The sequence below is a fragment of the Alligator sinensis genome, unplaced genomic scaffold (assembly GCF_000455745.1).
Source record: "Alligator sinensis unplaced genomic scaffold, ASM45574v1 scaffold237_1, whole genome shotgun sequence".
Classification (NCBI taxonomy): Eukaryota; Metazoa; Chordata; order Crocodylia; family Alligatoridae; genus Alligator; species Alligator sinensis.
In genome coordinates this window covers 598,714-611,391 of record NW_005841849.1, presented here as the reverse complement: position 1 = coordinate 611,391, position 12,678 = coordinate 598,714, and the positions used below count along the sequence as shown (strand labels likewise).

Below are 12,678 nucleotides of genomic sequence, written 5' to 3'. Positions count from 1 at the left end.
ATGGCTGTGAAGGTTTCCCATTGGCATAACTATCTCAGAGTGATACTGTCCAGGGAGGACCAGAGGATGGAGCATTTCCAAAGGGCAGAGAACATCCTGCTGACTGTGTTAGAGGAAGTTAATGCCATCGATCCCAGGTTTCTAGTGGATTATTCGAGAAACCTGGAAGCCTTTGAATTTGCCCTCTGCTCCTCAGAGGATGAAGTGACTGTTGAGGTTCCCCTGTGGCTTAATGGCGATGACCTCTTGATGAAGGAGGGCTCAGGTCACTGGAGCCAGTCTGGAAGGGGTACCAGCAGACACTATCCAGTATCAGACTTCTGCTACTTAGGAGTGCCCAAGGAAGGAGCTGGCTTGGAAAACTGGACCAGTAAAGACGTATTCAGTACAGCAGACAGTGCTGAATGCAGTGGGTACATAGTCCCAGGCAAGGTTCTCAGACTCCTGAGGGAACTCATTGTTGCTGCCATTGTACACTGCAAGCACCAGTTCCTCATCCAACCAGGTATGTATGCCAACTGTATGTGTCCCCCTGCACCCTCTCCACATGTAGCAGGGGGGTGTTGTGGGTCTCTGAGTTTTGACCGAAGGCTTCCTTCTGTGTTTGTACTCCTGAGGCAAAGGGGGATGAGATGCAGATGCAGAGAGACACACAGGGATGTGAGGGGAGACACAGAGAGAGGAGGAGAAGTCAGGAGAACAGGAAGGATAGAAAGAGAGAAAAAGATAGAAGGTGGAAGTTGAAACCACTGATTACATGGAATGAGTTTGACGGACTTCAGCTCTGTATAAGTTGATAAACCAGGCAAAAGTGATAGATCTTACCTCAAAATGAACAATCCTGGACAGGCCAGACTCTGAACTTCTTCCTACTCCAGGGGAAAGTGACTATATTAATTCAGAATTGGCATCCCTGGGTACAGCAGTGTAGGCAGGCCCAGGCCTAAGCTGTGACCAGGACATACAGATCCCCTCTCCTATCAAGATGCAGCAGCTGGCTCATTAAGTAAGGTCCATATGGTCCATTTTGGAGGGGGTGGTGACATAAATAAGAGTTCCTGGATCCAGATGCCAATGGAATTGGCATCCTGTCCAGATTCCAAGCTGGTTATTTTCTGGGCACAGGAAAATAAGAGACCCTCACAGGGCTCAGCTAAAGAAGTCAGTGTCTTCCTTAAAGGCTGTTGTGGAGCACTGTTGGAACATGCTATCCTCAGTGTTTCACTCTTGAGTTGTCTGCATTTCAGTGGTGGTTAGGTGATTCCTGCAGAGCAGTTCTAGTCTAAATGGCTATGGGATTTTACAGGAGAAAAGGGCTAGCTATATTATCTTATCAAGGTTCAGGCCTGCATTGCAATAAAGTTGCTGAATGAAATCCTGACCTCTCTAAAGTGGAGGGGAACTTAATCACTACCTTCAGTAGAACCAGGGATTTCATCTGCTGTGACTCAAGATGGTGTAATGAGAGGTTATCAGGGCATCCTGACTGTGCTGATTTGCTGTGTAAGAGCTGTTAATTCCTGCCCCTCAATGGCCAGCTCCAAGCTGAACTGGGACTGATCTTGGTCTCAGCTATTGCCCTTCATGAATTCTGGATGGAAAACAGCACTGCTATCAGTCAGATAAAGGACTAGTGCTGATGTTAATCACAGGGAAGGCTTCTGATGTTCAGTTTTAGCCCCAAAACACTCTTAAAACACCACAGATTAATGAAAAATGGTATTTATCCAACAAACAACAAAAAGTCATATTATGGATTTTGGGCAGTAGTAAAAAGTTGACTTGTCACACAAAAGCCTCAGAAGAATCAATCTGTGATGACCAGGATTCAATTATGGAAAACAGCTTTCTGTTCATGTACTGTCATTGTGGTGCAGTTTAAACTAAGGTGAAGGTCATTTTCATGCACAGAAAAAAGTCAAAGCAAGATCCTATTTAGATAAGAATTTTGGGGATGACCTGAACAAATGTTTTCATCATGTTACATAAAAAGCAAAACCTCCATACAATTCATACAATATATAATAATTTTATATATATAAAAATGCCCCTCCCCCCATTTTGGTCACCTATATAGACCTTGACAATTGATAAAACAACAACATTAACCACCACAACCCAGAGGCCCAACCCAGAGGCCAGTGCACTGCTGAACTTTGTGCTCTATGCAAGGAGCTAGGGGTAGGGCCAGTTAAATGGGGTTGGGTGACTCAGCCAAGCACTAGATTTTGACCCAGAAAGTTCAGTCACTGGGAAAGGGGATATGGAGTGATGATCATACTATCCTTGTCCTCCATAACCACTAGAGAGGACTAGAAGGCTGTACTAGAGAGACAGTAATAAAGGTTGGACTGCTGGTGCAGAGGAGCCAGATTACAACCTGGATTATGGCTGCCTGTCTCTCTCTCCCTAATGCTACAGGGGATCCTAATTATCCCCTGCTATCCCCCAACTCCAGCTGGACTAAACTGAAAACACACAGATGCTGAGCTGACAAACACAAATCAACTCCAGTTTTTCCTTAAAAGGAGAATATGAATCTACTGGGACCTGTCTGACAGAGTCTGTGTTCTCTGTTGCAACTAATCTGTCTCCCTGGGTGTGATACCTGCCTTGTGAACAGTGGGTGGAAGTTAGTACCTACAGCACTGGGTGTGGAAGTCATTTTTGGCAGCTAGTTACGGTGCTGTGTTTTTAAAATATAAGCACAAGAAGGGGAAAAGCCAGCATATTTGCAACAGAGATCTCTAAACTAGGTAACTTTACTGCAGTGCATTTAGTGTGAGAGGTAAATAAAATCTAATAAAGGCAAGTAAAACAGTAAAATCAGCCTGGAGCCATTATACTTCCCTGCAGTGTCCTTTGAAGGATTTTTTAGAAGTAAAAACAGCTCCACACAACATCCTCATCATATTCACTACATGGGCCACATTCAACCTCCTGCCTGAAGCCTCCTTACCATGTCATCATCCTACAGGGTTTGATTTGAACCCCTCCACACCTAGCTTGTGCTAACTGCTAGCCAACTGTGTTTTCCCACTGGCAGCCCCAGTGCTGTCAAACCTGCTTTTCACTGTGTTGGCACATTAGGATTTGTTTTCTCTCACTGTATCTTTGTCAGGCTGTGAGAGAATCCAAGGTTCCAGCTTTCATAAGGGCTGTTATTAGGGTTCTGCTAGTTCTGGATGACATAGTACAAAATTGTAATGCAGGTATGTGTCAGTATGAAGTGTTGTGGGATGCTATGCTGGAAAACAGCAGGGTGAGAATATTCTCTCTCATTTCTGGAGTTTCCTGGATGTTGAATGACAATGCAGGAGAAATAATGAGACAGGGAGAAGTGATGCTAGCATGCCTTAGTGCTGGAGGTTTGGGGAAGCCATGTGAGATGGTACTAGTGGTACTAATGCCGTTCCACCCCTGTGCTGGAAATACATGCAGAGTTGTGCTGCAAAATAACTGGTCTTTTACGGCAGTTTTGCATCTTAAATAAAGAATCCCACTCCACTCAGTTGAAGGGGAGCTACAAACTCTCTGGCTCAGTCAGTGATATCCTGACTCCAGTTTTTTGCCCTTTTCTTTTGTTAGCTACAAATGTCCAACTCGGGATCCTTAAAATTCTGGTTTATTAGGTGGATTGAAACACTGTAATGAAGTTAAATCATAAACCTTGGGGCTGGTGTCCCCCCCAACATGCACACACACAGTAGTAAGCTACAAGAGTCGGGTATACCTATCTTACAAGTGCTGGAGTTTGCCGTCTATGGCCAGTCGAGGCTTCTTTCAGCGTGGTGTAATCCTCCAGAAGGGGGTCACCGGCTGGTCCTTCTGGGTGGACAGGTCGGGTGCTGGTCAAGTTGGAGATCAAGAGGGTGCCGCTGAGGGTCACTTTTCACTGCTTTCTTATCTGTCCTTGGCAGACTTTGGTGACTCCCCAGTTTTCAGGTTTGCCCAATCCAGGGGTCATTGACCCTCGTGGGACTTCCCCCCTCGGTGGCTACTGGATGGCATCTGTCAGCCCCAGGGGTCGTCCGCATGAACGTGCAGGTTTGGGAGTCCGTTGATGAATTTTGAATAGGGCTCTGGGAGCAGTCGATCTGGAGATATTCAGCCCAAAAGTTGGTCCCTGGCGTTGATTAACTCAGGCCAGGGCTTCTAGCCCTTGTCAGTGACGTTTAGAGATGTCCTGGTTGCTACATTGTCTTCTATTGATTGATCTGCAGTTTCCTTAGGTGTTAATTGCTGCCTGCTACTGTGTTACACATTCAATCATTGATTCACTCGCTCTTTCAGGGGCCCGCCTGATACAGGGAAGCGGAAGTTTGACTCCTGCCCTTGTTAACATTGTTACTAAACACATTTATAGTTGAAAGCTGAAAGGTGACGAGTATAAAATATAAGCTACAAATGTAATGCCATGGCACACAAATAGATAAAAATACCAAAATACAAGGGGAGATACAAAATGCACACATACAAATTTTAAAACACAATTCCTTATCTTAAAGTGAAAGAAAGAGGAAGGAAGAAAAGGTAGAAGAGGAAAAACATATTCAAAGAGGGGAGAGCAAATGCAGGCAAGAGGGAAAGGGGGCTTTCTTCTACACTTTAAATTAAAATTTCTTCAATTGGCTGGTGAATTTTTATTGAGTGGTAGGGTATACTTCAGCCTTATGGAACCCAAGATTTATGGGTGCTCTCAATCTCCCTTCTCCATAATGTGGAAGATCTTTTGGAAGTAACAAGAATTCCTATAGTTCTAGCTTAGCATTCAAGGGACAGGGAAATAGCCCCTGGCAATGGTTGCTACTGGAAAGAAGATCACTAGATGAAATTAAGAAATAGAGTTTTGCAATAAAGAGACAGACATCTTTGCTTTAATGCCTGTGAGACCAGTTTTCCTCCTTCAGGGTTCACATAGCTATTACCAAATTCTTGAGATGAAAGAACCATACCAAATTCTTGAGATGAAAGAACCCAAACTAATAGACAGACCTAGGCAACATTCTTTCAAAATTAAAGAAAAAAACCCCATTATTCATCCTGTTCTACCGATCAGTGTCAAAGGTCTCTTGAGCCTAGTGGCTTCTTGGGTGGGCTTGGCTAATTCATTCCAGTTGCTGTAGCCAAGATCACACCCGGGAGCGATGTCACTAGCATCACATCTGGCTGCCTTAGACTTCCCAGCCTGATTGACTAGGAACCTGTTTACAGTTGGTTCAACAGAGAACAGCTTTTGGCACAGCCCAGTGCCAAACTCAGTTTTATGCTTTTATCATTGTAGCACGGCACCTTTGCCACTTTGCACCAGGCTCTGCTTTTGTTCATAAGCAGGTTGAAGTTTCCATTGAAGTTTGTCACGAGAAGAAGGCATATGGCAAAGAAGGTATGACTTGCAGCACGAAGGGGGATCTTGCTTTATGTGATCTTCCTTTCTTACTGTTTGTTTCCACTGAGTAGAACCAGGGGGAGATTTTTAATCTTACCCTTTAAAAAAGAAAAGCAATACAGAGCGTTAGCTGGGCGTTAGGCAGGAGAACGAAGACAGAACTCTAACAATGGATGGGATAGACATCTAGGAGCAAACTAAGTGATCAAAAAGACATCTTGGAGATAGGCACAGTCAGACTGAAATGGTTTGATGGCATCTGGGGGAGAAGGGTTCCCTGCATGGGTGAGACTGCATAGAGAAGCAGAGGGGGGGGGGTGGACAGAAGGCTGTTCAGGCAGATGTGTGGGGAACTTGGAGAGGAACACAGAGAAGATCTGCGGACAGGAAGGCCTTGTTTGTCTCTGGGAGCAGCCCTGTTACGGCAGTCTGGGCCTGGCAGCTGTTATCATGGAGCTCCTCAGAGGGGACAAGGTAATTAATGGTTTAGATCAGTGGTTTCCTACAGGGCTCATCTAGTTTGGTGCAAACTGTGGCGTTTGGGCTGGTACCACCATACTGATCACTGCCCACCAGTGGCTGAACTGCAGCTTAGCCTCAAGGCAAAGAGGGAAAGGAAAGAGGTGCTTAGCATGAGTGAGGGAGAGGAAGGATAGTGAGGTCTATAAGAGGATCATTTTTAAATACATCTGCTTCCCATGCCCAGGTGACCTCAGTGCTGAGAGACTGAAGGAAGAAAGCATGCAGCTGCCTCTGCTAGTGTCCAGTGGTTGGAAGATTATCCAGTTCAACCTCATCCCAGTTGTGAAGAGAACACAGGCAAATCTTAAACTCAGCAGCAGCAGATGGAGAGAAAGAGGATTTCCAGAAGGCAGCCTGAGCAGAGTAACCCAAGGGGTGGACTTCATCCCTGCCACATATCATCACTGGAGGTAAACACCGCTCCAGCCACCTTCAATTTGCACATCTTCCTTAGCATCATGTGATTTCTTACCAGGTGAGAGACAGGGAGTTTACCTACCATAGAAAGCATCAGCTAGGATCCAGCCTTATCGCTTTGTAGAATTCAACCCAACTAGCTGGAACAGGGAGGGAAGCATTTGTTTCTGTACGTTCTGGTGATTCCACCCCTCATCTCCACCTCCCCTCTGCCCCCCATTTTATTTGAAACTTCAGTGAAAATTTTTATCAAAGTCTTGAGACCTTTTGATCGGCCATTGATGGTGACTGAACTGAAAAGCAGCCTTCATCAGCAAGATTAATCACAATGAAATGAAGACTCTGCCATGGATGTGGCCTAGAATGGAGCTCAGCCCTCTGATTAATTCATCTGCAAAGCAATGCTGGCCCCTGCTGGGATTTTAGGCCCTGATTTTAGGGTGTGTTTAGGTGTCCAACTCCCTCCAAAATCAAACAAAGCTCTGGCCCTAAATACTTTTAAACATTAGATCTTTGTTCCATAGCTAAGGGTTGATCTGTAGAGTTCGTCCTGGCCACAGCAGGCAATTCCACAGGACTAAGGGGAGTTTCTGGCCTCCAGTTAAGCATGTGCTGAATCCACCAGCTTTTTCTGCCTTGAGCAGCTCTAGGCGGCAAGCATCCAGGAGAAGCCCAGCTGTGCAAATGGTGCCAATTTAGAATCAGAAGCAAGTGCTATTTTTAAATCTTAATTGCCATGTTCTTAAAACAGGAAAGTACAAGGTGTGACTGCACGGCAGGAAACAGCATGGACTAGGGGAGCGCACGGATTCTGTTCCTGCTTGGCCCAGGTGTGGTGTGGGGAGAAGACTTCTGCCTTGGCTCTACAGGGCAAACCCTGCCCTGTCTGCTATTAATATATTGTGAGGTAAATACAGGGCCACGCCCTGCTGTGAGCAGAAGTCTCTTGTTCAGAGGGAGTCTGTTTCCTCACCAGCCCCCCGGTCATAAGGTTAAAGAGACAATTTGGAGGACAGAAGGCCTGCAGGCTTGCTCCACTGCCAGTGGGATTGCTGCAACTCCAAAGCTGCAGTCCTGTTTTGGGAGAGGGAATGGCTGGGAGGAGTTTGTACATTAAAAACAAGAGGGCATTGCTCATCTACAGGGGGATCCTCTCACTGATGGCCATTGCCAGCCCAGCAGCTGAGGGCTTTCTTACAGAGCTGACAGCAAAGAGAAGGGACCCTCTGATTGCTGTAGTATAATTAAAGAGGTGGAGGTGGGGGGCAACCAGGGCACCAGCCCTGGGTTTCAAATTATTGGGGGGGCTCAAAAATAGCAGCCGCTGCTTTTCTGACTGCTGTGCTACTGCCATCAGCCTGGCTGTGGCCAATGCCTTGTGTGCTGCCACCAGCCAAGGTACATCTCAGCCCAGTTATACCTCTGCTACACTGAGCCATTAGTCCCATTCCATCTCCTCAGCTGTCACAGGGAGTTCACCTCTCAGACTGGGCTTTCAGAGACTCATTGTCATCTCTTGATCTTAGCCCCCAGTGCCCCATTTTGGGACATAAGGTCTGACATTCCACAATAGGGAAGATGTGAAGCTGGTCTCCACAGAGAACGCCACCCCCCGCACTTGGCTGTCCCAGACCAGGCTGGATCATCCGGGGTGGGTAGGAAGTGAGCTCATGAATGGGCTTGCAGTTCTGGATGGCTTCAGCCAGGAATGAACCCCCAGGCCCAGACCTTCCCAGGTCCAAGGGAGTTAGGTGCCTGAATCCTCTGGAAGACCTGAGCCCTGGTTGCCTCTGAACCTCTTTAAGTCACTTGCAGGCTCTGAAACATGTGATGCCCTTGCTTCAGGGGAGGAACAGGTGGTGCCTCCCAGAAGGAGAGGGCAGGCAAAAACTGAGGGAGGTGGACAGGCAAGGATGTCTCACCACAGCAGATATGAGAGGTGATAGATGGAACAGCTGCACCCAGAGCTCAGGAGGCACATCTCAGTCTCATAACTAGTGAGCAGAGAGAACCAGCCATAGAGCACAGGCTGCATCTCAAACCGATCTAGTTGTACCTCATCTGGGGTGAAACTGGGCCTTTTGCATCACATTCATGGTGATGCAAGCAGCATGTACCCCCAGACTCAGTGCTGCTGCCCCTCTTCAGCATCAAGGATCCAAGTCATAACTCTATCTACGCCTGCCTGCCCCTTTCATTCCCAGGGGATCCACTCAGTGCTTGCTCCCCACTTCCCCCAGAACAGAACAGGGCCTGTGATTGAAGGGAACCCTTATAAAGGCCCTCATCACTGGCTCACATATGCACAGACATAATCCAGCCTTTTGGGAGGACAGGAGAGTGAGGGTGGTCAGGGAATTATGGAACTGAAGACTCTTCCAAGTTCCGTTTATGATATGTTTCATACTTAATGCTTCCCTCAGAGAGGATATGGCTCTCGGCTTCTGGAGCTGATACTGATTTTGGCCCTCACACATTGTACACACTTGTAAGACCCAATTGAACGATAATGTTCAGAAATGGGCTCTATATTTGGGTGCCTCTGCTTTTAAGAGTGGGCCCCTGGAATTGGTGGCCCCTTAAGAAATGTTGGAGGAGCTCTTGGGGGACTTGCCCAAGGCCAAAGATGTTTCTACCGGTGCCATCTTCCTTCACATTGGCTTCTCGATTTTTCCCTGCCATCTCTGATCTCCTGGCTTTGTGGTTACAAAGGTGCCATTTTAATTAGATTCCCTTGATTTAGCCCTTCATTCACGGTAATGCTGATTCAGCCCAGACCATCTCTGGAAAGCCCTGAAAAAGCACCAAGGTTTTCAGCTGTGGGTAATGTTTGTTTTACCAGGTACTCCACTAATCGTCCTGTTGTGAGACTGCTCCACATCATGGGCACTATGGAAGGTCACCGTTTAGACAGCCTCCGCCTTCTGGACCAGGTCAACAGTGAAGACTGGAGAGAAGAAGGCAAGAAGAGAGGACTCTCATTCAAGCATTTGGAGGTACATTCCTCAAGGAGATGGTACAAGGGCACTGTCCTTGTAAGCAGATATATCCTGAACTACATTATGGTGGGGAAGCAAAGCTAGTTTTAGGCTCATGCGCCCAAATTCTCTAAGATATTTGGGCACTAAAATCAAGGGGAGGTAGGTATTTGAATATCTCTGAGGTTCTGGGAACTGGTTTCTGCTGAAAGAAAATCTCAGATGCTCTTTAACTCAGATACTTACAGGCCTCTAAAATACAAAAATATTCCTCGCCTGTGAAATATGAGACAGTCTTAGTGGAGGAACAGCACGTGCTTCCTAGAAAGAAACATTGTCAGCAGAAATAGAGCTAAGGGGATGGATGGAAGATTAAATTGTTCTTGGTGCAATCTAGCTGGAAATGTGTGTGGTTATGTGAAGTGTGGTACCTCTATCTTAGAACAGGTGGCCACAGCAACTGAGGTATATCTGAATACTGTATGGCACTCTCTTGTGGCCATGAGAGCATGTGCACACCATAATTCTCTCAAGGTTAATGGTAATTCTTGTTTAGCTCAAGTGACAGAAGCCTATGTTTCTAGCCTGAAAGGTTCTGTGTTGGGTTCTCTATACTGTGTGCGTGATGACTAGCCCATGAAGAATTGAAGGAGGAACCTCCAGAGGTAAAAGTTCGAGCTCCTATGCCTTGACATAATGCACCAAAGGTTCTTGTGTTAGAGGCTGTAATGTCCTCTGTAGGTTGGCACACACTCACCATGGGGTCCAATACAGGTTGGACCTGGCTGGTGACTGGTTGTGGATCCATTATAAGAGAGCCTCACTACAACAACTTTACATGTTGCTTTGTTCACCAAGCCCCAACATGCTATTATGGGTTTGCACACTGCAGGAGGGTTATGCTTTGTAGTTTGGGCAAACTTCACCTCTCAACATTCCACCGAAGGAAACATGGAGCTACTGAACCTGTTTGTTTTATAACCTGGGCAGGTGCCAACTGCAAATGTCAATGCTGGGGATGCTGTGCTTGTGACAGTAGCATGTTTATTCCTTCGCATGTGCTTCATTTAGCAGTGCCTCAACCAAGGAGTAGACCAGTATAAAACTTTCCTAGGGAAACTTCCCTCCTTCCCAAATATATATTTGGGTTGATAAAAACAGTTGACAAATACAGGCAAAAAAAAAAGTGAGAGAAAACTTGAAAAATTTAAATGATTTATTCCAAATTCAGTGTGTTATTTCAAAATGGCATTTCTTCCAAAATATACCTTTAAAAAGGGGGGAAAGACCCTTTCTCCCCCCCAAAAAAATGAACTTTTAAAATTTAGCTTGGATGAACCCAAAGCAAAAATATTTGTGTCTCCTCTTCACCTCCCCCTCCCCTCCGCAGCCTTTTGTTTCAATGGAAAAGCAATGCCTTTGCATTCCAGATTGCCCTGAAGCAACTGTTTCCCCCCAATTTTGTGGTTTGTTCCCTGAAGAGAAAATCTATTAGTTGCACAGTTCTAGCGAGGAAGTGTCATGTTCCCTTTTGCATTTTTAATAAATCCAGAACCAGAGTGCAGGATAATAGGAGTTTCTCCTTTCTCTGTGAACCTGGTCAGCCTGGGTGTTAAGGGAGCTGATTTTGGGTAGCATTGGCCTTTATGGCTTGTATATGTTTCATGTTACCACTTGGTGCCAGAAAGTGCTATCTATCCTGCTAGATGCTCCATGTCTCAGTATCCCAGCTGTGTTATACTGATTAAAAGCAGAAGACTGTTACTAAAGGATTAACATAAATCCTTGATGACTGGCATAGAAGAGAGGACATAAGCAGATGGAGGGCATAATGGGGTCATGTATCTGTAACAGGGTGGTCTGTCCTTTTAAGAGGGAACAATTAGCCCTGTTGAGGAGCCCAGTTATGGGGCATTTGGATAATGAAGGAGGGTTATATTTGGAGTTGAAGACTCCAGAACTGAGAGTGGATAGACAGCAAACTGTGAGGGAGAAGTTTGTAAGGGGGAAGGAAGCAGGATGAATTGAACAGCTTGCTGCACGGAGGGGCTAGGCTGCTGTGCTGGGGCTAGAGCAAAAGAGGGTCCCTTCCCAGAATCTGGGACAGGACAGTAGGATTTTGTTTTGCTTATTTTCTTTGTTTAAAAGACTGTGTTTTACTCGGGAGGACAAGTTGAGAAGCTCCTTAAGGAACAAAATCTGCCTGCAAAAGCCAGCAGGCCAGGCAACCTGCTTACAGTATCCATGCTTACCTGCATCTGTGCTATAGCTGTATTGCAGAATCCAAGCTCTCATTTAACCAAATCACTGCAAAGAGAACTATCAGGATGTGAATTGAGCTAACTGATGTGGAGATATTGGCTTGGCTCTGGCAGTAGTCTAACACAATAGCTATGAGGGGCTGAGCAGCCCCATTCATGTTACTGGGATGTTAACAAAGGTCTGGTGACAAGTTAAATCTCCATCTGAAGTGCTCAGTTACCACAGTTATGCATGTACACATGGCTCAGATTTTCAAAGTTGCCTGAGGGGTCAGAGCATCTGATTCCCTGTAACTGTAATAGGCATCTTAAGCTTTGAACATCTTTCCAGATCTATGTCGCCCATCCCAGTGGTTTGTATATTCCATCTTCTTACTCTCTGCCTCACCCAGATGGTGTTGCTGTGGGCCACGAAGCTGTTCCCTTCCCCTGAGGACTGGGAAGAACTAGAAGGATCCATCTATCGGCTCCTTGTGATCCTCCTTTGTAGCTTGGCAACCAAAAACCTACCCCACTTCCTGCGTCCTGAGGAAAACCTCTTCCAAGAAGAGGACCTAGACCTGACCACCTTATACCACAAGGTGGAGGGGTTTGCCAGTACCCCACAGCGGTTCCTCAAGTTCCATTTCACTCCCATGGGGCATAACAACCTTCAGCAGAAGGATATGGGCATCCAGGCCTTGCTGCAGCTCCCAGCTAAGAACAGCAGCTACTGGGACACTGCCTTCTTCGATGTCCTGCTTAGTAAGGTAATCGGGAATCACAGTTTGGGAGATCCAAGAGCTTGAACACTGAGGCCTGGATTGTGCAGTGTAAACTGGGCACAGTGGAAGGGGACTGACAGGGAGATCAGGAAAGTATCTGATTTTCTATACAGCCCCACGTACAAGCTAGAGCAGGTGGTGTAATTTGTGCCAGGTGGCTATGACCCCCAAAGGAGCTGCCACCCTCTGGGGACTGTCTCTTGTGGGGTTGGAGTGGACTATATCATGATCAGTTGGGTTCAACCAAAGCAGGCAGAATTCCAGAAATTCCCTTTCATTCAACCAGATCCTACTCTTTCCATGTTATTCAGGTTCAGGTCTACCGGATCCAGGACAAACAGAGGCTC

The 12,678-nt window shown here is 46.3% G+C and overlaps 1 protein-coding gene across 2 annotated transcripts in view; it reads left to right on the top strand.

Moving 5' to 3' along the window:
- CUNH2orf54 (chromosome unknown C2orf54 homolog) overlaps positions 1-12,678 on the top strand; it is a 14,366-nt gene continuing 1,688 nt past the window's right edge. The window contains exons 1-4 of one of the 2 annotated variants that reach the window (XM_006015979.3): positions 1-505; positions 6,096-6,321; positions 9,171-9,324; positions 11,960-12,316. In XM_006015979.3, coding sequence (XP_006016041.1) covers positions 1-505; positions 6,096-6,321; positions 9,171-9,324; positions 11,960-12,316 — 1,242 coding nt within the window. Of the gene's footprint in view, positions 506-6,095; positions 6,322-9,170; positions 9,325-11,959; positions 12,643-12,678 lie in introns of those variants that run through there. The other variant, XR_003095080.1, reaches the window with a different exon arrangement.